This window comes from Alnus glutinosa, chromosome 12, assembly GCF_958979055.1.
Source record: "Alnus glutinosa chromosome 12, dhAlnGlut1.1, whole genome shotgun sequence".
In the NCBI taxonomy this organism is placed as follows: domain Eukaryota; kingdom Viridiplantae; phylum Streptophyta; class Magnoliopsida; order Fagales; family Betulaceae; genus Alnus; species Alnus glutinosa.
The window spans coordinates 9,495,930-9,520,233 of NC_084897.1; the positions used below are offsets into that span (position 1 = coordinate 9,495,930).

At 39.2% G+C, this 24,304-nt stretch overlaps 1 protein-coding gene and 1 long non-coding RNA gene across 3 annotated transcripts; one reads left to right on the plus strand and one right to left on the minus strand.

Annotated features, from left to right (window-relative positions):
• Positions 1-4,451: 4,451 nt before the first annotated feature.
• On the plus strand, positions 4,452-24,304 carry LOC133851126 (uncharacterized). 2 transcript variants are annotated; one of them, XR_009895744.1, is made up of 3 exons: positions 4,462-4,592; positions 5,113-5,182; positions 23,961-24,304. It is a non-coding gene; the product is annotated as an uncharacterized LOC133851126 (long non-coding RNA). The 2 variants fall into 2 exon arrangements; XR_009895745.1 differs by having other exon boundaries at positions 4,452-5,182.
• On the minus strand, positions 18,608-23,609 carry LOC133851124 (calcium-transporting ATPase 12, plasma membrane-type-like). Its single transcript, XM_062287436.1, has 2 exons — positions 23,409-23,609; positions 18,608-23,285 (listed from the first exon to the last, which is right to left on the minus strand). Exons 1-2 carry the CDS (start codon positions 23,515-23,517, stop codon positions 20,110-20,112), a joined length of 3,285 nt encoding a protein of 1,094 aa, XP_062143420.1. The 5' UTR covers positions 23,518-23,609; the 3' UTR covers positions 18,608-20,109.

Genomic DNA, 24,304 nt, shown 5'->3' on the forward strand with positions numbered 1-24,304 from the left:
CAATTTACAAGCCTAGAACTCTCTATTTATAGGCTTACAAAGATCCTAAATCTGGACAAATTCGAACTCTGGCTGTCGAGCGTTCGGATGGAAGATTGCCTCATCCGGACGGTCTTCTACGACCGCCTTCCAAAATAGCACAGATCTTTCCATAACAGGTATACATTCGGACAGTTTGGCCGAGCGTCCAGACGCCTTCGCTATAACTTCTTTCTGCGTTCGAATGGAAATCCAGAATATTCTGAAATGCTGGACATCGTCCGAAACTGTTGCTACGTCGTCCGGACGTCTTACAGAAACTTTCCAAATAGTGTCGACTTCTGAAATCCAACTCCATATAGAAATTGGAAAAGCTTGACCTATCATCCGGACGGTGTTGCTCGGACGTCTGGACATCTTCAACTCAATCTACTAGACACTACGGGGCGTCCGGACGCCTTCAAAGGCTCGTCCGAACGGTTGCACAGGAACCGGTTTTTTTGTCTTGGAATTTGCAAGGAATCTTCATGGTCATCTTCTAGAAACTTGTGATAAGTCACATGTTTTGAAATGAACACTGTCCGAATATATGAAGACTCTGAAATAAGAACCGATCATCCTGTTAATATGCAACTTTTACATAAAGTGTTTTTGTCAACCAGAATATTGCCAATATAAAATACTAATAAGAAGTTTATATTATGTGTATTCAGTGTCTCTTTTAAGAGAGGAAAAAAAAAATTAACAACATAAGAATTAAAAGGAGAAGGGCCACTAATTTTAGAACAGTAGAGGATGAGATTAACCTCTAAAGCTTGCTCCAAGGTAAATCAAATGGACAAAAGAGGTTGCTATCTAGAAAAGAAACACCACTAAATTATGCTCTATTTTTTTGATGTAAAATAAGGACAGTTTCTGTTCTAAATTCCCTATTGGTTTTGTGATGGAATGAGGGTGATATGAGGCTTTAATCTAGCTTACTAGGTGTTAGAAAACAAGGTGAAACAAGGAGATTTTCGTGCTTAAAGTTTTTGCACTAAGAAGAAGACAGTACAACAGGTTTTTATGTGGGGTTCAGAACTTCTTCTCTTCTCTCTCTCTCTCTCTCCCTCTTTTTTTTTTTTTTTCATGAGGTCTTGATCATCAACTCTAAATATATAGGGGACTTGTATGGCTGGGATTGGAGCAGTACAAACCATTTCAATGGCTGGATTGAAGCCAGATAATCTCCCAAAATCTACCAAAATCATAGCCCAAATCCCCTAGGATTTTATTTTCAAATCTTTAAGTAATGATTGCTGGGTACATATAAAATCTGGTTTGTATTGAACCAAATTGAGCTAACTAGACTAACTAGATGGAGCTATAATCATCTGGAACCAAATGCCCATGGGTTTAAGATTTAAGGGTAATAAAATCGACATTTGTAGCTTACACATAAACTGTATCGCACTGGATAATTAAGTCGCTCGATCGACTTCGACCCAGATTCGCTTGATTGACCATAAAGTCTTATACGTAAAAATAATTAAGTCTTATATCTATGTACACACATGTAAATATTATTATCCTAAGCATGATGTTTTTCGGGTATTACACAAAAACGCTTCCAAATTAAGGAATTTCCATTTCAGGAAGTTCCATAACAGGGACACCGTAATTCAGAGTCTATTTAAGATATTATTGTAGAATATTTATTCCAGCATAGAAAGAATTGTACAAGGCAAGAGTTGCAATATACTGCTCAAGAAATGAAAGATTTTGAGACAAGAAAGATTCTGGTAACTTTATAGATGTCAAAGTTGGTTTTCCCTGCAGACCATCTAGACGTCCAATTGTCAAGGTCCGGACGCCCAAATCAGAAACTCAGTGTCCTATCAGGGTTCGAACGCTACAGCAGACAGTGGAGTCAGTAGCTCAAGCTCCAGAACAGGTTTGGACGACCCAGCAGACGCTGAAGTCAATAAGTCTCCGATCACACAAGGTCTAGATGAAAATTCGATGACTGCGGACGAAGAAAGGGTTTTCACACACTGTCCGGATGCTAGGGTTTCCAAGTCCGAATGCGCGTTAGAGAATTACTGAAGATGTGAAGGTCCGAACGCCTCAAGCAATGTCCAGACGCCACCTATGGAAATCCGAGTTTGATTAGAATTGGGATTTCTGAAGCCTATTTAAAGGGTCTTTGTGCTTGTAATTTTGAAAGAATTCATTATTGAATTTCTGTGTGCTTAGAGAGGGTGTTTAGGCAGAGATTGTTATATTTGCTAGTTCTCTTAGAGTTTTTGTGTGTGATTTGATCAACCATTGAAGTCTAATTTAGGGAGGAGCCTTAAGCTAAAAGAGTTCATTGAAGAACCCTTCAGACAGATGGTCTAGTTGAAAGGCGCTCACATATAGGTACATGTTAGAGTTCAAAGTACAACTATTATATCAGGGGTATGTGAGTAAGACTATTTTGTAACTAGCTTTTTGTTCTGAATAGTAGATTTCTTGGGTTTTGCTGCCCTGAAGTGGTTTTTCTCTTTGGTACAAAGAATTTCCACTTCGTCACCAAAATATCTGTTTTGTTTATTTTCCGCATTTTTATATTTTGGTTGATTGGTTGATAACACACACACATTAGTAGGAGTCTTAATTTTTCAAATTTGAAGGTCTCATAATCCCTAAGATTATATGTTTTTTGTTGAGAAGCAATGAGCAAAGTTTTGCCCAAAAGGCTAAGGAGTGGTCGAATTCTTCAAGCAAGTGTTTTTTCTTTACAATTTATTTTAAAACAGCATTGTTCTTCACCTGTTCTTCATAAAGTTTGATCTTGGTTTGGAAATTTTATTTTCTGTTGTGCAAACATGTTTCTGCAAACCAATTTCCAACATAAAACGACGTCACTAACTATTGAAACGACATCCCCCAATAGGTCGACGTCGTTTCATGTAGAGGACGTCAATTGTGACGTCGTTTCATGTAGACAACATAATTGTGATATCATTTCAACAGTGAAAGGAAGTTGATTAGTGTCATCTTCTTCTTCTTCTTTCTTTACTTTTTTTTTAATTTTTTTTTTTATTTTTTCTCAAAATGACACTAATCAAAATGACTCTGAAGAGCTTTTTCTTCTTCTTTTTAGTGTAGATTGAGCCACCCCTTGCCCAAAATACGATTAGTCAGCCACCCCTAATTTTTGGTTCCTGATTTTTGTTTTTTTTCCTTTTTTAAAGGTAATTTCTTTATTATTTTTGACATTTGATGTGGCATAAAAACATAGGTACCACCTATGATACATGTCCACATCATAAGATATTCTGACTTGACTAAAATATCAGCACACATGTGTCACGATTTTAAGGGGGTGATGTGAATTTTAATCACAAAATTGGACGAAATCTAGACAAAAGTACCAAGTAGTTATTTCGATTAACGACAGCAAGTATCACTTACGATATTTTTTGAAATCAAAGCGGCCATTTGATAATGACCCTCACCACATGTACCAAAAATGCATTTAACCTATATATATATATATATATATATATATATATATATATATATATATATATCAAGAATAATTGCAAAATTAGTCATTAGAGTTGCTGCACCTATGTGCAAATAGCTCCCCAAGGTATAAAAGTTGCCTAAAACTTCCCATGGTAAACAAAAAGGACAAATAGCTCTCTGCTTTCAATTTTCATTTGAAATTTTGACGGAAATCGTCAATCCGTCACGTTAACACCAATAAAAAATGATAAATGCCTCATATATTAAAAAATAGAGAAAAGAATATATATATATATATATATATATATATATATATATATATATATATATATATATATATATATTCTTCTTTTGTTTCTTTTTATAATTTTTTAATATAAGAAAAACTTGTCATTTTTTTTAATGCTTGCATGATAGATTGATGATTTTATCAAAATTTTAAATAAAAATTGGGAGCAAGGAATTATTTATGGATTATGCTATACCCCAAAAATTTTAAGCAACTTTTTTATACTTTAAAGCACCATAGGAGACACTCGTCATTTTTGTTATCGGTACATAGTAACAGTTTTTTTTTTTTTAAAATCGAAATTGCAATAAAAAATTAAGAGCAAAGAGTTATTTGTCATTTTTTTCTTATCATTCAAATTTTAAGCCACCTTTTATACTTGCAAAGCTCTATTTAGTACAACTCCACCGATTTTGTATTTACCCTAAATGGGTTTTTATTAAAAAAAATAAAATCTGATCACATTTTGTACCTGCAAACATTTTATTTTTCTCATTTATTTTTACTTTTTAAAAAAAATTTCATTTTTTTTCATTTTTATATCATATCAATAAATTTTTATTATTATTCAAATAAAAAAATTTATTACAATACAATTTTTTTTTTTCTCTTTTCCATAAAAATTATTTATACTTTATATCAAACCAATCAGTATTACTTAAAAAAAAAACAAAAAAAAAACAAATCAACTCCACAGTCTTTTACCAAAATATCTCTTTCGGTAGCAAAGCATGGGAAACTGGCACGGTTCTGATTGGACAAAGGTGCTTGTCTTTGAGTCCGGTGCGGTTGGAGAAGAACGACGGTGACGTAGCTGTTTCTTTGCGTTGTGAGTCTGCCGTCTCTTTTACTCAGAAAAAGAAAAAAAGTCTCCCATCTCCGTTAGCTATTTCTTTATGAAGCCTTTTCTTTTCATTTATTCTCTTCTTCTTCTTCTTCTTCTTCTTCCAGTTTAATTATATTTTTTGGGGTTCTATTGGGTGAAAAAAAAAATAAAAATGGGTGATTCAGATGTGTCTAATGGTTTTCGTTAGAATCTTGTTGGTAAAAATCTGGTTTGGACCAAGGCCCTATTTTTCTATATCTTAATTAGGCGATAAACAATGATGCCCATGTTTGGTCTTGCAAAATTGGAGTTGGTTTGGATTCCGGTACTGTAAAATTCAAAAAATCCTGCTGCTTGTATCTGGAGCTTTTTTATTTTTGTGAGAATTCTAATGCAATCCAAATCCATCGGAATAGAAAGCGACCAGAGTATGAATCTGGGACTGCATTCTCCCTTTCCAAGCCACCAAAAGCAGCCTTGTATTTGTTTGACTATGCCCTTTGCATGGAAAATTTGGTTGCAGGTAAACAGGAATAAGTCCGGCCATTAAGGGGAGGATGCTTGTTTCTCTTACTTAGCAGTATTTAGCCAATGTGAGTCCATCCGCTTCCTAGTTCCTATTTATTCCAGTTCATACATGCTGATTCTTGAAATGATTGCATAGAAAGATGAATTTTGTGTTCTAGAAGTTTCCACATATACTAGGCTTGTGGTAGATGATCTTACTTTGTTCCCTTGTCAAAGACAATTACTAGTTTGTACACGAATTGAATTATTTCTTGCCTTAATGTAATAAGAATTTTTAAGTCTTTGATGCTAGGAGATCGAACCAGCATCTGGGTGATCTTGATCAAATGATCATGCTCATCGTAATTCCTGTTTTGTAGGTTTCAGTTTCTCTTTTACAATTTTAAGAAGGCTATAGAGTCGAACGATTCCACATTTTAATTTCATGGATTCAAATGGTCCTCTATTTCTGTTTGATTGAACTTTTGATATCCATGATCTGTTGGGTCATAAGCTTGACATTTTAGATCTATAGCAGCTCTGTTTAATATTTGAGTAATACTAAATACTAGACCCCCATCTTATCTCCATTTCATTGGGCTGATGTGATAGTGTCCATCTGATGCAATCAAATAAAAAGAAAAGAAAAAAAAAAAGATATAGGTTACTTCGAGAGAGCCGTGATCTCCAATGGCTACTTTGAGAGAGCCATGACCTCCTATGACGCAAAAAATGTTATAGGTTTGTTAATATTTAGCATGATTTTTTATTGATTAGGGATACACTTATATAGAAGACGACTAGGTCATAAAATATAACCATTAGGTCTAACCGTCATTACATCATGCAGGAAAATAACTAGGAATGAAATAAACTAAGGAAAAATACATTCCTTATTAGCTAAAACACTTAGGGAAATAATATATGGAGAATTATACTTCTTATTCCAGTTGGTTGGGGGCTGCTTGGTGGCTACAGCATTGCCACCTAGCCTTAGGAAAATCTGAACGTATCATTTCTCCCCCCTAAAAACTTCCTTATCCCCATGGAAGAGTTCCAGTTTTGCACAATTCACTCCCTGCCCTTCCAACCTTGGCTCCATCTCTTCTTCCTATTCGGTTTCAATTCTGGTTTTGTAAAAGTCACTCCATGCTCTTCCAACCCGTGCTTCCTCTCTTCTTTTTCCTTCACATTCTGCTCCAGCATCTCCTTACTGTTTTCGGCTGCTTCTAAATAGAGAGACAGGAATTCTTTTGACATGTACGACTTACCTTTAATGCCATGTAATATTATTGGCACCTTATCCCACACAAACTGCATCTCTAAGGTCTCAAAATCCCAGCAGATGGGCCCTAAAATTCGCAACCATTGAGTGCCTAGCACAACTTCATAATCTTCCAATGGCAGAATATGGAAGTCTATGGTAAAAGTCATGCTTTGCAATTCTACTGGAACTTGAACACACTTACCAAGGCTGTGGATCTTTTCCCCTGAGGCGATGGTCACGTCCATCCCTCCCTCCTCTACAGGTTATAATTTTAACATGCGGGCAAGGGATAAACTCATGAAAATAAGAGGGCTGCCCGAATCAATGAGTACTAAAAATTTTGACAGCTCAATCCTCCCATAAGTCTTCATGGTTTATGTGGGGTCCTTACTGGTAATGGCATGCAAGGAAATCTTCGGAGTGTCCTCCTCGTTGGTTCCTTGGAACCTGAAAAATTGCTCGACCCTACAAACCCAGATGGTTAGGTCTTCTTCTGATACGTTCAGAATTTTAGGGCTTACGTGACAGCACACGTGGTAGTACCGAACCCCCAAGACAGCAGAGAATAAGGAGTATAATCTCCATATATTATTTCCTTAAGTGTTTTAGCTAAATAAGGAATATATTTTCCATTCTTAGTTTATTTTCCTGCAATGTGTTATGACGGCTAGACCTAATGGTTAAGTCTTATGACCTAGCCGTCATCTATTTAAGTGTAATCCTACTCAATGAATAAACATGCTGAATATTATGAAAACCTAGACCTTTTTGGTTGTTTTGGAGATCAAGGCTCTCTCGAAGTAGCCCATATCTTTTCTTTTGTTCCTTTTTATTATTTGATTGCATCAAGTGGTATCAGAGCCAGGGTTGATTGTTTTCTACAACAATCTCCGATCCACATCATCACCATATCTTTCTGGAATGAAGAGGAACGAGCGAGGCTAGACAAGATGCGGTCAGAATTCCTCGCGTACAAAGAAGAAGCGAGCAAACGGATGGAGGAGATCAAGAAAAGAATTGAAAGCTTTTCTCCATCACACACCGCTCCGGTGAGCCAAGCCCCACCCATAACACCCACCTCACCGGCTGCCATCATCACAAAAAAGAGAAAGAAAAGAGCAGTTGAAGCAACAAAAATCTATCCACACCGGCGTCCCACCGAACCGCCGTCGTCCAGCCGCAAATTAGCCCACCTCGGCTGTAAATTTAGAAGGCATCATACCCAACCTTCCAAACGCGCCGTCATCAACTCACGTCACGCCTCCATGCCTTTGGGAGTCATTCGTGTTCATTGTGGTGCGAAAGAGATTAAGAAGAGAGCTTTTGTTTGGGTTTGGTTCTACAAGAAAGAGACACAAACCAAAAACAAGAAAGCCAAGGTAATCCCGCAATTATCTTGTCCAATTGCACTATTTTCATGTTATAATCCAATTCTCAAGCGTGGTGTTGGAAAGTTCATGTTCACTATAAAAGACGTTGGAATACAAGGGCTTGTGGTCCCAGATGTTCCCCTAGACGAGACTGAAGTTCTAAGAAAGGAAGCAACAAGGAATGGCCAATCTCAAGCGCCTGGGTTTTTAGATGGTTATGCTTTTCTGATTTCGGGTTTGCTGGATCTTTTTGAGTTTGGTGGTAGAATGAAGTGGCTACTTTGGGCAGAAACTGAACAAGGAGATTGCACATACCAAACTGCCATACTGGAGATCGTGGCCCAAATGCTACAGAGATATATCAAAAAGAATCTTCTGACTCTGTGCAAAGGTTTGTGTTCAGGAAATTTGACCAGGCAGAAGCTACATGGGAAGATCAAGACATGGTCCAAGTTCAAATTCTTGATTTCTTCCTTGGGGACAAGGAAGATGTTAGGGGAGAGGGATGATACGTTCAGAATTTTAGGGCTTACGTGGCAGCACACGTGGCAGAACCGAACCCCCAAGACAGCAGAGAATAAGGAGTATAATTTCCATATATTAGTCCTTAAGTGTTTTAGCTAAATAAAGAATATATTTTCCATTCTTAGTTTATTTTCCTACAATGTGTTATGACGGCTAGACCTAATGGTTAAGTCTTATGACCTAGCCGTCATCTATTTAAGTGTAATCCTACTCAATGAATAAACATGCTGAATATTATGAAAACCTAGACCTTTTTGGTTGTTTTGGAGATTAAGGGGCTCTCTCGAAGTAGCCCATACCTTTTCTTTTGTTTATTTTTATTATTTGATTGCATCATCTTCCCCATTGAAACGAGCCTTTCTCTTGCCTGGAAATCTTCTCCATCTTCCGCACGTGGTCTCGTCTGCCGTTCTCCCCAGCTTCGCATAGGTCCCGAATGGCTATCATATCAAAAGCTTCAGTAATCTGGGCCATAAGTTGCTGGTTTTCTACTGTCAAGGTGTTCACAGACTGCTCCAGCTTGACCAGACGACAATGAACCGGTAGCCGGCCTTGCTTCTAATGAAAAATCTTGGTAGGCCATGCTCTTGTTGCAGGAATGGCCTATGGTGAATAACTGGAATTCTTCTCGATTTTTTTTTTTTTTTTTTTTTTTCTGGTTTCTTTGAGGGAAACCGAGCCTCAAGGTTTAACAATTTCTTGTTAAAGAGAGAGGAACCTTAGCTATGATACCACTTGATGCAATCAAATAATAAAAAGAACAAAGAAAAAGGATATGGGCTACTTCGAGAGAGCCGTGATTTTCAATGGCTACTTCAAGGGAGTCGTGACCTTCTAAAACACCAAAAATGTTCTAGGTTTGTTAATATTCAGCATGATATTTTATTGACTAGGATTACACTTTTATAGAAAACGGCTAGGTTATAAGATATAACCATTAGGTTTAACCGTCATTGCAACATGCTTGAAAATAACTAGGAAGGTAATAAACTAAGGGAAAATACATTCCTTATTAGCTAAAACTCTTAGGGAAATAATATATGGAAAATTATAATCCTTATTCCAGCCGGCTGGGGGCTGCTTGGTGGCTACGGCATTGCCACCTAGCCTTAGGAAAATCTGATCAGTAGTTGCTTGAAAACTTCTTCTTTTTTTTTTTTTAAACAAGGCTAATAATCCAAGGGTGGATGAGCATTGCTACATCAACCTATTAGGATATGGGTATAATATGTAGCATTACTCTTTATATTTTGATAAGTAGTTGCTTTGTTTAATCTTAAATCATAGCCATGTGGCATTCTGTTAAGTACTAATTAAGGCAAGAGTAGCATATTAGGGATATCTATCAATTAGGACCTAAGGCAAGCACCAGCCGACGCCAATTCTGCATAGCCACTAACGGCTACTTTCCTTCTCAGCTCTATCCCAATATAGCAAGACAATAAGCCATATTTCTTTCCTTGTTTACCAAATAATCTCTCCTATAAATGCAACCCTAGCCTATGAGCTAATCATCTATGAATTATCAATAAAAGTTCTCTCTTTTGGTTCCCAACTTTCAGGTTCCTTTCATCTTGGTATTAGAAACTATGATCTGGTGTATGATTCTCGCAAGCAAAAACAGCAAATGGATCAAGACATCATTCGCTTCATGGGACGTTCGGAGCAACAAATGAAGCGGTCCGAACAGCAAATGAAGGAGATGGCTGAAGTCCTTTTAGCCCTCCATCTGAAGTGCGATTGGCTGTCCACCAGCGTTCAACGGCTGGAATCGGATTCCAGCGGTGGCCGTGCTAATGGTGGTGCTCCAACACCCCCTCCACTGCCCCATGAACCGAACTCCAACTCCGGTACAGGACCCAACCTCGAGCCGCGCGACATTACAACTCCATCCACACTTGGGCATTAGGCCTTGACTTGCTGAGTTTCGATGGTGGCGATCCTTTGGGATGGCTATACCGAGCAGAGCAATTCTTCGAATACCATCAGACCCAGCCAGCACAGTAGATTCGCATTGCTTCCTTTCATCTGGAAGGAGAGTCTCTATAGTAGTATCGATGGGCGATGGCTGCCAACCCCATGGTAGCATGCAGGAATTCTCCAAGGCTCTCTTGACCCGTTTCGAGCCAACGGAGTATGACGACTCTGCGAAAGCTCTGGTGAAATTGCAGCAGACAGGTAGTATTCGGGAGTACCAAACCGAATTCGAGAGGCTGGCCACACAGGTGTTCGGCTTGAGTGAGCCATTCTTGATTAGTTGCTTCATTGGTGGTTTGAAGGAAGAGATCCGTCTGTTGTGCAAATATCTACCTAAATAAATAGGCAAATACTTGTACGTTTTACTCGCAAGTGCACAAGATCAAAACAATAGTATAGCAGGCAAATACGAGATCATTCCCACGAGGATTGGTATAAATTGTATTTAAAGAGAAATTCCTAAAAGCGATATGTTGAATAAGACGGGATAAAAGATTGAATTAAAAATACTATGAAGAAAAGGTAGGGCTTCGATATCCACCGCTAATCATACTCAAATAAGATTCGCAATATGCACAATACTACAATCATAACATGATGCTTAATGTTTACCAGCCACAAGGGAATGGTATCTTCTCCTAAAGCTATTGATTTCCCTAAGCAACGAGTTAGGCATGGTATCTACTCTAACTCTTTTCTTCCTTGAAGGATTTAGCATGGTATTTACTAAGTAATTCTTCAAGGAAGCATAAATCTATGGAAATCGGTAAACACACTCAGATTGGAATATGATATCTATTCCAGTTGTCTTTATATTGATTAATCTAAGAACCTGTGTCGGGGTTCTTTCGTTACTCTATTATGCCTAGGACTCGGTCATCCAAATTGACATAAATAACAAATCCATACCACATGTATATGATGGCCAAACATAAACATATGAGGAATTCAAGAAACTAGAATTAATCAAGTTAAACATCAATATATAAATTGTAGCAAGGCAAATTGAAAAACTTAAAAAGACATGATTAGGGCTTCAATCGAGGCCTAACTAAAGTATTAGTTACAACTAATATAAACTAAAATTATATACATACAGAAAATAAATAAAGGAAGAAAATAAAAACTAGAAAGAACCTCCTTGATGTAGTCTTTGATTCTTCCTCCAAGTTTGTGTGTCTTTCTTCAAAGGCTAGCGGCCTATTTATAGGGATTAGAGAAGCTTTAGAAGCTCTAGAATTCCTATTACAATTCTAAGTAGGTTTTCTAGTCCAAAAAGAATAATTACAAGTCTTCTCCTTTTCTGAAATTTCTATCCAAGTAGGAAAAGGATTCCAAAATTCGTACAAATTTGCAGTCTTTTATTGCGGGGCGATTTTGGCATGGAAAACGTCCGAATTAGGAAAAACCTATTTCTGACATATTTATTGCCTTTCTTATTAGCTTTCCAACGCCACCAATTTTGTTGCAATCTGATACTTGAGTCGAAAGATATGATTAAATTACTGAGACGTACTCATTCTGGATTCTTTCCAAAGATAACGAATTTTTGCCAACTTCTCTTTCCTTAAATTCAAAATTGATTTGGAGTTTGAATCTATCCAAAAGTGAGTTTGCTGACTTCATTATAATCTTGGAATTTGATCGGTTTTTCTTCTAAAACCTGTAAAATACAAGAAAACACAAAAACAACACAAAACATCAAATTATAACAAAACTAAGATCTTAACATATGTAAATTAAGGGGCTTGAATGTGTAACATTCATCATTTATCACCGTCTGAATGTCAAGATGTTTTGACCCACTTCCTTGACCTTAACCATCGGCGTAGCCCAGTTACAGGAGGAGCGGCAGACCCGCAAGCCCCCCGTCCAAAAACTTCACCAAGACCACCATTGGGCCCATGGCCCCTGTTGCCCAAAAACTTCCACCGATCAAACGGCTAACTCCTATTGAAGCCACGGAGAGACAACTCAAGAATCTTTTCTATAATTGTGATGAGCGCTGGGAAGTGGGACATTAGTGCAAACAGAAGACTCTCTTCCTCATTGACGTTGACGATACAACAGCGAAGATGTAGACGACGTTTTTGAAGATGCAGAAACAGTAAAGGTATTGGAGATATCCGTTGCTGCCCTGGCCGGTGCAACAACCCCACAAACCATGTGAGTCACGCTGTACGTCAAGTGGCAGCCACTCACGGCACTAGTCGACTTCGGAAGCATGCACAATTTCCTCCATCCCTGGGTGGTGCGACGTCTTCTTTGCTAGGTCGATATTGATGCAGTGTTGGAGGTACGTATTGCAGATGGGGGCAAACTGACAAGCACCGAGTGTTGTCTGGGCATGCTAGTTAAATTGCAGAACCCCTCTTTTTCAGCCGATTTCTATATCTTGCCACTAGGAGGTTGTGACATGGTGTTGGGTGCTCAATGGCTTCACACCTTGAGTCCTATTTTCTAGGATTTCTCGAAATTGAGCATGGTGTTTACAGTGGGGAGTCAGCGGTACAAAATCATGGGCAACAAGATACCACCTGTCCACGAGATAGGAGTTCGCACCATGGAGCAAGTCTGGAAAAAAAAAAAAAAAAAAGAGCCCGGTGAGCAGTTTACTGGTCCAACCGAGATGGATCATAGATGCCGAGCTGCTGGAGATCACCGCCTCGGTTCACCCGGCCGCACCGAAGCTGCAACTTCTCTTGGACTGGTTTAGTCACCTCTTTGCTGAGCCTATGTTGCTGCCTCCTCGGCATTCACCCGACCATCAAATTTCGCTATTGCTAGACAGCGCTCCTACCAACATGCGCCCTTACCGGTATGCCCAAATCTAGAAGGATGAGATTGAACGGGCAGTTAAGGCACTACTAGAGACCAGGCTTATCTGACCTAGCCATAGCCCCTATTCTTCCCCGGTCTTATTAGTAAGCAAGGATGGTACATGGCAGATGTGTGTGGATTATCGGGCTCTCAACCAAATCACGGTTAAGGACAAGTTTCCCATATCGATGATCGACAAGCTTCTAGACGAATTGCATGGTGCGTGTTATTTCTTCAAGCTTGACTTACGTTCCGGATACCATCAAATCTGAGTCCACGACAGGGTTCAAAGACAACATTCCGGACGCATGAATAACTAGTGTAATGCCCCGCCTTTTGCAAAAAGGCGTAAGTGAAAATTTCATTTAGAGTAATAAATTGGCAGTGGAATATAATATTTCCAATAGAGTTTGATTGAATAACACGGCAGAGCTTCTAACAAAAATACTTCAAAATATATTAAAATAGTATTTGTGCCATGTATGGCACAGATAATTTACAATCAAAGAACTCGGAATAAATATATAAATATTTTTTTCCGAATATAATAATAATAATGGACTAGATATAGTAGTCCACAAAACTGGGAGGCATCCCAGCCTCATACATTGCTACCAGGATCACCTAAAGGTCTCGACAATCCTGATACTCTTCTTCTTCATAATCTATATTAATATATAATACAAAGAGAAACAATAATACAAAAATACCTAGTGAGTCCACTGTTTTCAATAATAATATGATTACTGATTTATTTAAGTAAATGCAATACAATGAAATAATATAGAGTAATGACAGTTTTATATGCACAGTCTTATTATAAAATAAATCATGAGCTTCTTGCATTTAATCTTATAGAGACGTAACTCTAACACATAGATTCAAGGAAACGTAATTCCATTTAATAGAGTCTAGGAGACGTAATTCCCGTTTAGCGGATGATAGGAGACGTAACTCCTGTTTAGCGAGTTCTAAGGAGACGTCACTCTAATAATTTATTATCTTTTTGGCACAGGCAGACGTAACTCCCTACTCTTTTATTTATTAATATTTTTGGCTCAGGCAGACGTCACTCCCAACTCTTTTATAATTAAATTTATTAATTAAAATAACAAAATATGCAAATTCCACATGCGCAAACAATTAAATAAAACAGAAACCACAACATTATGGAAATTCAGCATCACCCTCAGTGAATAAGAAATACTCACAGTTATTTCCTGCTTTAGACAATATTCACACGTGCTCACTGCAATACAATTTTGTACATGTGGTAGTGTGTTTGTAAGAATTTGCTAAGAAACCTATTTTACCACGTTTTTCACTTTCGACTTTTAAATCACTTATCTCAATTTCTAATGTCGCTTAGATATTATAATGGTTTAATTATAATACCATATATTTCATGCGAGCATTATAATAGTATTTATAAATAGTAACCAAAATACCCATTTTAGTTAAACTGGCATTATAAAAGCTTTAACATTAAAAAACATATATATTTACCTTATCAAAAAGAAAAAGAAAAAAAGCATATGTATTTATTTTTTATATCAAATAAACTTAATAAATACGTTAATATAATTAACGAGTTTTATACTTTAAACACAAGTATAATAAAATAACTTCGTACTTATTTCTTATTTTAACCTTATAAAATTGAGCAGAGTAACGGCATTAATATAATAAATGCCTAGAATACTTAAAAGTATTTGTGTAGCATAATGGCATTTTTGTAAAATGATGTATTTTTCACTCGGGCATCATAACGGCATATTTTTATATTTCAATACTCCGCTTGAAATACCCTGTTTAAAACACATTTTAAAAACGTTAGATTACTTAACAAATAACTCATAAAATTACACTATTAAAACAAAACTTTAATTAAAAACTAAATATCATTTTCTTTTTCTCTTCTTCTTCTTCTCTTCTTATTTTTCTTCTTCTTCCTTCATAGTAGAGCCGAGAGAGAGATAGAGAAATAGAAATGGAGAAGAAGGGAGATAAAGAGCTTGGGAGAAAGAGAGACTTACCCACGGGAGAGAGAGAGCTTCGGATTTCTTCTACCTCTGTTGCTGGACTCAAAATTGAAAAAGAGAGACAGAATTTGAGAGAGATTGGGAGAGAAATTGAGAGAGTTTTGGGAGAGAATTAAGAGAAATGAGATGTGATGAAAGTATTGGGTTCCTTATATAGTGAAATGGACGGCCAAGATTGCTCCAAAACGATCGTATCCAATGGGTAGGAAGAAGATTTGGGGAGATTTGGTATTAATCTGTTTCTTGCAAAAGTCGATCGATCGACTTTTTTGGTGGATCGATCGACACACTGTTCACCCTCGATCGATCGACATGAATAGTAAGTGGATCAATCGATAGTTTTGGTGGATCGATCGACATACTGTTCATCCAAATTTTCTTTTATTTAAATATTTTTAATAAATTAGATCCATTATTATATTTCTAGTAAATATTTAATCTTATAAACATTTCCACTTAAAAAGATTGATGAATATTTATCTAATAAATATTCATATTTATTCTATTTATATTATTAGGTCTTAAAATCTTATTTTAAGATATTTTATTTAATATCTTAAAATATGGGATATTACAACTAGGAGTTCTTGGTCATGCCCTTTGGCCTCACCAATGCACCATCTACCTTCCAACATTTGATGGACGAGGTAGTTCACCCATTTCTGCGGAAATTTCTTTTGGTTTTTCTAGAAGATATTTTGGTTTACAACCCTACTTGGGAGTCTTATCTTCAACATCTCGAGACGACGTTGTTGCAACTCCAGCAACATCACCTATTCGTCAAAAGATCTAAATGCTTGTTCGGGGTGGAACAAGTGGAGTATCTTGTTCACATCATCTCTAAAGAAGGAGTCGCTGCCGATCCTGCCAAAATTCACAGCATGCTCGATTGGCCCGTCCCAAAAACTATCACCAGGCTGCGTGGTTTCCTCGGGCTCACGGGCTATTATTGGAAGTTTGTCCGGGATTATGGGAAAATTTGCATGCTTCTCACTTACCTTCTCAAGAAAGGGAACTTTGCCTGGAATCCGGCTGCCGAAGAGGCTTTCTAGACTCTCAAGGAAGCCATGACCACCACCCTTGTCCTCGCATTACCTGATTTCTCCCAGCCGTTCATTATTGAATGCGACGCTTGTGGTATCGGTACCGGTGTTGTCTTGATGCAGTCCAACTGACCCATTGCTTTCACGAGCAAGGCTTTAGCTCCTCGCCATCTCGATCTCTCCACATATGAGAAGGAGATGACGGCCATCATTCATGCGGTCACTAAATGGCGCACTTACCTCGTTGGTCGCCACTTTATCATCAAGACTGACCATCAAAGTCTTAAGCATTTCCTGGATGCTCGCGCCTCTACCCCGGCACAGCAAAAGTGGCTCACCAAGCTCCTCAGGTATGACTACACCATTTCATATAAAAGAGGGGTCGAAAATCGAATCGCGGACGCCCTATCCCGACAGCTTGAGGATCCGGCATCCTTGTTAGCCATATCCTATGTGCACCTGGATTGGTTGGACCGGATGAAGGAAGAATTGAAGCAGGATCCTTAGATACATGCCAAGATCAGTAAGTCGCAGCATGATCATTTTTTGGCTAGCATTATTCGGTGCAGGATGGGCTGTTGTAATATGATCGCCGCTTGGTTATTAACCCAATCTCCCCCTTGGCGGACCATTATTCTCGATGAACTTCATGCCAGCCTTGCCGCGGGCCACTCCGGTTACTTGAAAATGGTGCAACACATCAATAAGCTCTTCTATTGGTCACATATGCGATCGGATATCCACACCTACATTGTGGAATACGAGGTATGTCAACGCAATAAATATGAGACCATGTCCCCTGCATGGTTGTTGCAGCCGCTGCTTGTGCCCGATTGCATCTGGTCGGAGTTGTCCATGGATTTTATTGATGCACTCCCGAACTCCAGTGGCTATACTGTGATCATGGTGGTCGTCGATTGACTCTCCAAAGCAGCCCATTTCGTGGCTCTTAGGCACCCCTATACGGCGACATCGGTGGCAAGAGCCTTCATAGATAATATTGTCAAACTCCATGGCCTCCCTAAGTCGATTGTGTCTGATCGCGATTGCATCTTCACTACTAAATTCTGGCAGGAACTCTTCCACTTGCAGGGTACTAAGCTGAAACTCAGTTCCGGGTATCATCCCCAAACCGACGAACAATCGCTGTCTCGAAACTTACTTGTGGTGCTTTGTCAGTACCCAACCCAAGCAGTGGGTTCAGTGGTTGTCATGGGCAAAATATTGGTACAATACAACCTATCATACTTCAACGAAAATGACCCCCTTTGAGGCTGTTTTTAGGCGAACCCCTCCAACCATGACAGGATATGAGGCCGGTACCACTTTTGTGGCACTGGTGGATGACGCATTAACCACCCAGGATAGCATACTCCGAGCTCTCAAACAGCACTTTACCGAGGCTCAGAAGTGCTTGAAACAGCAAGCGGATCAACATAGAATGGGAATTTGCTGAAGGTGACATGGTGTTCCTCCGCCTCCAACCTTATCGCCAAAGCTCGATTGCCAACCGCTGATCCCTGAAGCTGGTGCCTCGATTTTATGGGCCATTTCACATCCGCAACCGCGTGGGCAAGGTTGCATATCACCTGGAACTTCTAGCAGCCTCGACAGTCCATCCTATGTTTCATGTCTCTTGTCTAAAGCGGGTCATGGGCCACACCAACGTTTCAGCTCAGGACTTACCCTCCTTCGATGACCAGGGCACACTACAGGTTTCGCCATGCCGCATCCTCGACCGTTGCCAAGTCCGCAAACGCGGTCGCACCATAACTCAGGTCCTCGTCCAATGGACTAATTTACCCCCGGAAGACGCTACGTGGGAAGAGTCTCATTCCCTCCACAAATGCTTCCCTAATTTCCAACCTTGAGGTGAAGGTTGATCTTGAGAGGGCGGGAATGTTAAGTACCAATTAAGGCAAGAGTAGCGTATTAGGGATATCTATCAATTAGGGTTTTATTACCTAAGGCAAGCACAAGCTGGGGCCAATTCTGCATAGCCACTAAGGGCTACTTTCCCTCTCAGCTCTATCCCAATATAGCAAGACAATAAGCCATATTTCTCTCTTCTGGTTCCCAACTTTCGGGTTCCTATCACGTTCCTTAGCAGTTTGTCGAATCTAACCAATCTTGTTTATCAATTAAAAAAAAAAATGAAATACCCCATCTTATTGTGCTCTGAGAAAGTTTACATATGTAATAAAGAAACTATTTTCTTGATATCAAAATTAAAAAGTAAAATTCCTAGGATATGATTCACCTTTTTCATCTATATGCAAATGATAAATTAACACCCATGGGCATTGGCTTTAGTAGTAAGGGAATAGGTTAGCTATCAAATAGGTCTTCAAATCTCCATAGCAAAATGGAAAATGAAAGATCAGCAAGAGCAACTGTAGAGCATAACAACAAAAAATTCAATGGGAGAAATTTTAAGTAACAAGATACAGAAAATCCACTCAAAGAAAATGACATCTTGAATTCTACTTCTATAAATGTTACAGGGATACAGCTTTTATATGGTTAATGAGAACAATCTTAGGAGAAAAATTGTAACTACACGTACATATAAACTTAAGAAACTCAGTCAAGCCCTGGATTTGAGTCTGAAAATTGATAAGGTGTTTCGACAGAGAATCCCACTTCTTTCTTTCCCTTCCCTTTTTCCAGAAGAGAGGCACACACCCAACTCTAGAACAATATAAAGAGCACAAAAATGCTGGATCATGAGCCAACAATAGTTCCTACATGATGATTATGGAACCAACTGAAGAGTATTCCACCATGCCTTTTTTTTCTTTTCAATAAAAGCATGTACATACAATGAAATCATGATAACTAATGACCAACCAACATCCTCGTACAATCTTCAGAACTTCTATAATTTATTTTCCTCCTTAGACACCACAACAGACACAAAGGCACCATCTTCTACACAGCATCACTCCGAGTGCTACCAGCAATTCACCAACACGCATATAAGTTGACTACTCGTCTCGGCATAACCCAAGAGAACCCAAAACGACTGAAGAAAACATCCAAGGCCTCGGCAACCTCACAATGGAGAAGAAGATGGTCCACGAACTCTCCATTTCTTTACACATACAACACCTGTCAACCACGATGACATGTTGGTTTCCACAGATTGTCTGTGGTAAGGATCTTACATAGGGCAGCTGACCAAGCGAAAAAGACCACCCTCAAAAGAAACTTAATCCGCCAAACATTCTTCCAATGGAACTAAGAGCCCTCATTCCAAACCAAGACACTGCAGAAGGATCTAACAGCAAACAACCATCTTTTTGAGGGAACCCGCCAATTTTTGTCTTCACCTTCTTGTCCCACTCTAACTAAATACAATACCTTGAAGAACGAAACAAAGACATCCACATTCTAATCATGAGTTGCTCCAACAAAGCTTACATTCCATTGATTGGTGCCACTCGAAATCTCCAAGTGAGCCCTGCTATATAACTCTAGAAAGCCTTCCTTAAGGGCCTTATCCCCACACCACAAATCATGCCAGAAACTAACCTTGGAGTCATCTCCCACCTCAAATTTGGTATGACTAGAGAACTTCCCTAACCCCTCCTAATGTTCTTTCATAAACCCCCCACCCCATACTTCCCAAGGGGCTCGTTAGAACTTCACCCACCCCACAAACTACCAAATTTAGAGTCCACCACAACTCTGTAGGTAGTAAGTAGCGGTTATGGATAGGTTTGAGGTTCAAATCTCTTAATACATATTTTTATTATCTCCCTAAGTTTAGTGTTGGTTGTCAATCTAGGGCTTCAAACTGGCTATGTAAAAAGATTATGACACAAAGAAGACACATGGGCTATGTCGCACCTTTTAAGCGGCTTTAGAGAGAGGATATTATATGTTTTGGTAAGATTTCTAGGTGGTAATTTTACCAAAAAATATTTAAAAAAATCAGGAAACTCTGCCCATGTTGTGCTTAAGGCCTTACCTTTTCCCACATCCAATTCCAAGCCTAGAGGAAGAGGGTTTCATTCGGTTAAACACCCTCACAATCCTCAAGAATATCACTTTTGCACTCTTAGGGTAATTGAGGAATAGTTTATCTGAAACAGGTATGAACTTCACTACCCAACCAAGTGGCCATGACACAGCTGCAATTGCAATGCATACTCCCCACTGCAACCCATTCAATCTCTCTGTATCTGCAAACTTGTTTAAAAATTCCACCATTACAACCTGAAGAATAATTGTAGTTCCCACAATTCCAATAAATAATCGGTTCTTATGAAGTCCTTTAAAAACATTCTTCTTCTCCATGCTTCTTGAATTGAACTCATTAAACACTTGACAGAGAACAAAAGTATTGAAAATAAGTGTATCCTTAACCTCCCCTCTAACATTGAGGAGAGACTCACCCTTGAACTGTAAAGTCAAGAGGACTGATATCTGGAACAAGGCTTGAGCTAAGAGGTTCCTCCACATAATACTTGTTATTAGAGGCTCTGTTCGCCCCACAGGAGACCTCTGCATAAGCTCGTCAGTAGGCAGCTCCGTAGCAAGGGCCAGAGCTCCCAGCGTGTCCATGATGAGATTTACCCACAGCAACTGGACTGCTGTTAGCGGAACCTCTCCAGCAGAAACCGCTGCAACAAAGTTGATTACAAGAGCTGCAACATTCACTGTTAATTGAAACTGGATGAATTTCTGGATATTGTTGTATACACACCGTCCCCACCTTAAAACTGTGGCAACAGAAGCGAAGTTATCATCTAAGATGATGATATCGGAGCTTTCTTTAGCCACTTCAGTGCCTTGAATGCCCATGGAAAGTCCTATATCAGCTTCTTTTAATGCAGGTGCATCGTTTGTGCCATCTCCAGTGACTGCAACCACATGGCCTTTCTGTTTTAAGCATTGTACCATCAGAAGCTTGTCAAATGGAGATGACCTTGCCATCACCCGGATCTTCTCGACTTTCTCCATTCTCTCTTCATGTGTGTAGTTTCGAAACTCAACACCATCTACCACTTCACTATTTACTTGGTGATTGGGATCTAGAATACTGCATTCTGTAGCTATAGCTTTTGCTGTAAAAACGTTGTCTCCAGTGATCATTTTGACCTCCACCCCAGCGTTTCTGCAAGTCTCCACAGCTTTCTTAACACCAGGCCGGCATGGATCCTTGAGACCAACTATCCCTAGCCAGGTTAAGCCGTTTTCTCTTAGTCGGTGAGTCCTTTCAGCATCGTGGCATCCCATTTCTTCTTCTGATATTTGCTTATGAGCGAAAGCAATACATCGGAGGCTACTAGCGCCCATGCCTTGGATTATTTTCTCAATCTTATACCTATCTTTATTGAGGGACTTCGTAATCCCACTAGTTTCATAATAGCTTGAACACATTGCTAGGATTAACTCAGCAGCACCTTTCCAGTGCACATGGACAGTGTTATCAGACTTTTTCCTTATTGCAACCCCACTCCGCTTCTTCTCAGAGTTGAAGGTTTCAACATGGAGAACTGCGGAACCTTGCTTTAGCTTTACTGTGTCCATACCCAATTGCGAAACAGCCCACGAGAGAATTGCTTTCTCAGTTGGACTACCAGAAATTTCAGGTTCGGATCCTGATGCAGGTTTATAGATAGTTCCAGTTGTGTTCAAACCAACTCCTTGGTGGAATAAAGTAAGAACATTTGGTGCAATTACAGTTGAAGAATCTTCTTCAATGGATTCTTGGCCAAGCCAAAACTTGGTCACTTTCATCTCATTCAATGTCAAGGTGCCAGTTTTATCCGTGCAGATTATCGTTGCTGAGCCCATTGTCTCACAAGCGGAAAGTTTTCTGACCATTGCCTGATCAGCCATCATTCTCTTCATGGAGTAAGCAAGTGTGAGCGTGACCGCCAATGGCAGACCTTCAGGGATAGCGACCACCACAATAGTGACTGCAGCAGAAACAATGCGCAGGACCGCATTGAACACATCATCTAAATCTGTTTGGCCAGCATAATACTCTCTCTTTCCATTCTTATCTTGTGTGTTACCTGTAAAATAACGAATTAACAAGACTAGAAGAACTAGTAAAGCAACTGCAAGGCCTATCTTTCCGATAGAAGAGGTTAATTTGTTAAGGCGTGCTTGTAATGGTGTTATTTCACTGGAATCACCAGTTATTGAGCTCATCATTTCACCCCATGCAGTGTTCATTCCCACCGATGTAACAAGCATTCGAGCATACCCATCCGACACCTTTGATCCGGAGAACAAGAAGGGATTCTCAGTGGAATCTACTTCCACATGATCACTCTCTCCTGTCATGCTAGACTCGTCTATCTGCAATGAATGCCCATCTAAAAACAATCCGTCAGCAGGAACCTGATCACCTATATTTAGAAAGACAACATCTCCAACTACAATGTCGAAGATAGAGATTTTGAGGCGGTGTGTGTCTCTAAGAACATCAACTTTGATATTTTTGCTCAGTTTTGATAACTTCTCGAACTGCCTCTCCTGTCTGAAGTTACTGAGGGCAGAGACAACCACCACCAGAAAGACAGCTATGAAAATGCTTCCTCCTTCGTACCAGCCTTCCTTGGCCCCATGTTCTTTGATGCCAAAACCAAGAGAAAGGGCAGCACAGGCCAGCAGGATGAAAATGGTGGTATCCTTGAAAGCATCGACCACAAAAAATAAGAACCCTTTTGGAGGGGGCTTGTGGTAAGTATTTGCACCAAACATTTGACGCCGCTGGCCGACTTCCTGATCATCGCTGTGGATTCCTTTCTCAGGGTCTGTCTTGAGAGCAGTGGCAATGCCTTGTACGCCTCCAAAGCTGCGGAGAGCTAGTAAGTCTTTCTCCTTCACCATTTCTGTGAGAGCTGTTTGATTCATGTTAGGAACAAAGGAGCAAGGCACACGTTCATTTTCACCAGGGTGGGAGCTGCTTGGTTCAATGTCGAGGGTAGTGAAAAAGTGGGGCTTCAAGATCCCAGAATTATGGCTATTTCTTTTGAAAACGACCTCTCTGCCAAGAGAGACCATGAACCGGATGGAACAGATTGCTATGCGCCACCGTTTCTGGGCTCTGATGATGGCAGTGAAGTTATGGACTGATGTGTTACAAGCACTGTCCATATTATGGCTTCCTCGCATGCCTTTTTCTGTCATTTTATGAAGAAGCAGAATAATGCGAGGTATTTATTAGGAAGTAAAAATAACTTGGAAAAGAGACTGAATTTAGAAGATGCAGTAAGGAAAGAACTTCATTCTACTGCAGAGCGTACCTTTGTTTATATAATATCCGATTGAGGCAGTGATTCCAGTGAAGTTATGGACCGATGTGTTACAAGCATTGTCCAAATTATGGCTTCCTCGCATGCTTGTTTCTGTCATTTTATGAAGAAGCAGAATAATGCGAGGTATTTATTAGGAAGTAAAAATAACTTGGGAAAAGAGACTGAATTTAAAAGATGCAGTAAGGAAAGAACTTCATTCTACTGCAGAGCCTACCTTTGTTTATATAATATCCGATTGAGGGGGGGTAGGTAGCTTGGCAGGAGAACTTGTGTCACACGCCTCTCAAGTCTTTTTTTTTTTTTTATAATTTAGTCAAGCAACTAGTAAATTCTTTCCATTTTAGCAATGTGAATGGTAATTTTGATTGATCAAAGAGCGCAAATTTTCAAATACACCGCCATTATCTACAGATGTACTGAAATTTTGGTATTGCAATGTCCCTTAATAATCATCCAAAAAAAAAATGTCCCTTAACCATGGTAAGAGGGTAGTAGTTTGGTCTTGAAGTCATTTACTTTTCTAATTACAAGCATGTGCAGGCGGATTTTCACATTGACTGCTTTTGTAAGTGGTGGATACATGGACTCTAATCGCAAGCGCCAAGGAAAGGGTCCATTACGTGGTGTTTTTCATCAATATTTTTTTACTTGGCCCCTAGAATGAGGGAAGCAAGTCTATCTTGGCTGTCGGCTGACTTTTACTTATTGGATGTGTACATGACACGATGCCAACTTCCTTAAACTTCAAAGCGTTTTAGGAGAGAGCTTTAGATACTTTGACTAGTATACAAACTTCAAAAATAATGGCATGTTTGGGTAGCACATTTTTTTTTTTTTTTTTTTATTATTATTATTATTATTATTATTATTATTTTCGAGAAACA

Bases quoted from the DNA above. Each gene is read 5' to 3' on its own strand.
- LOC133851124 (XM_062287436.1), bottom strand. From the start codon at position 23,517: ATGACAGAAACAAGCATGCGAGGAAGCCATAATTTGGACAATGCTTGT. The intron at 23,286-23,408 runs GTACGCTCTGCA...ATAAAATGACAG, and splicing joins CGGATATTATATAAACAAAG to AAAAAGGCATGCGAGGAAGC.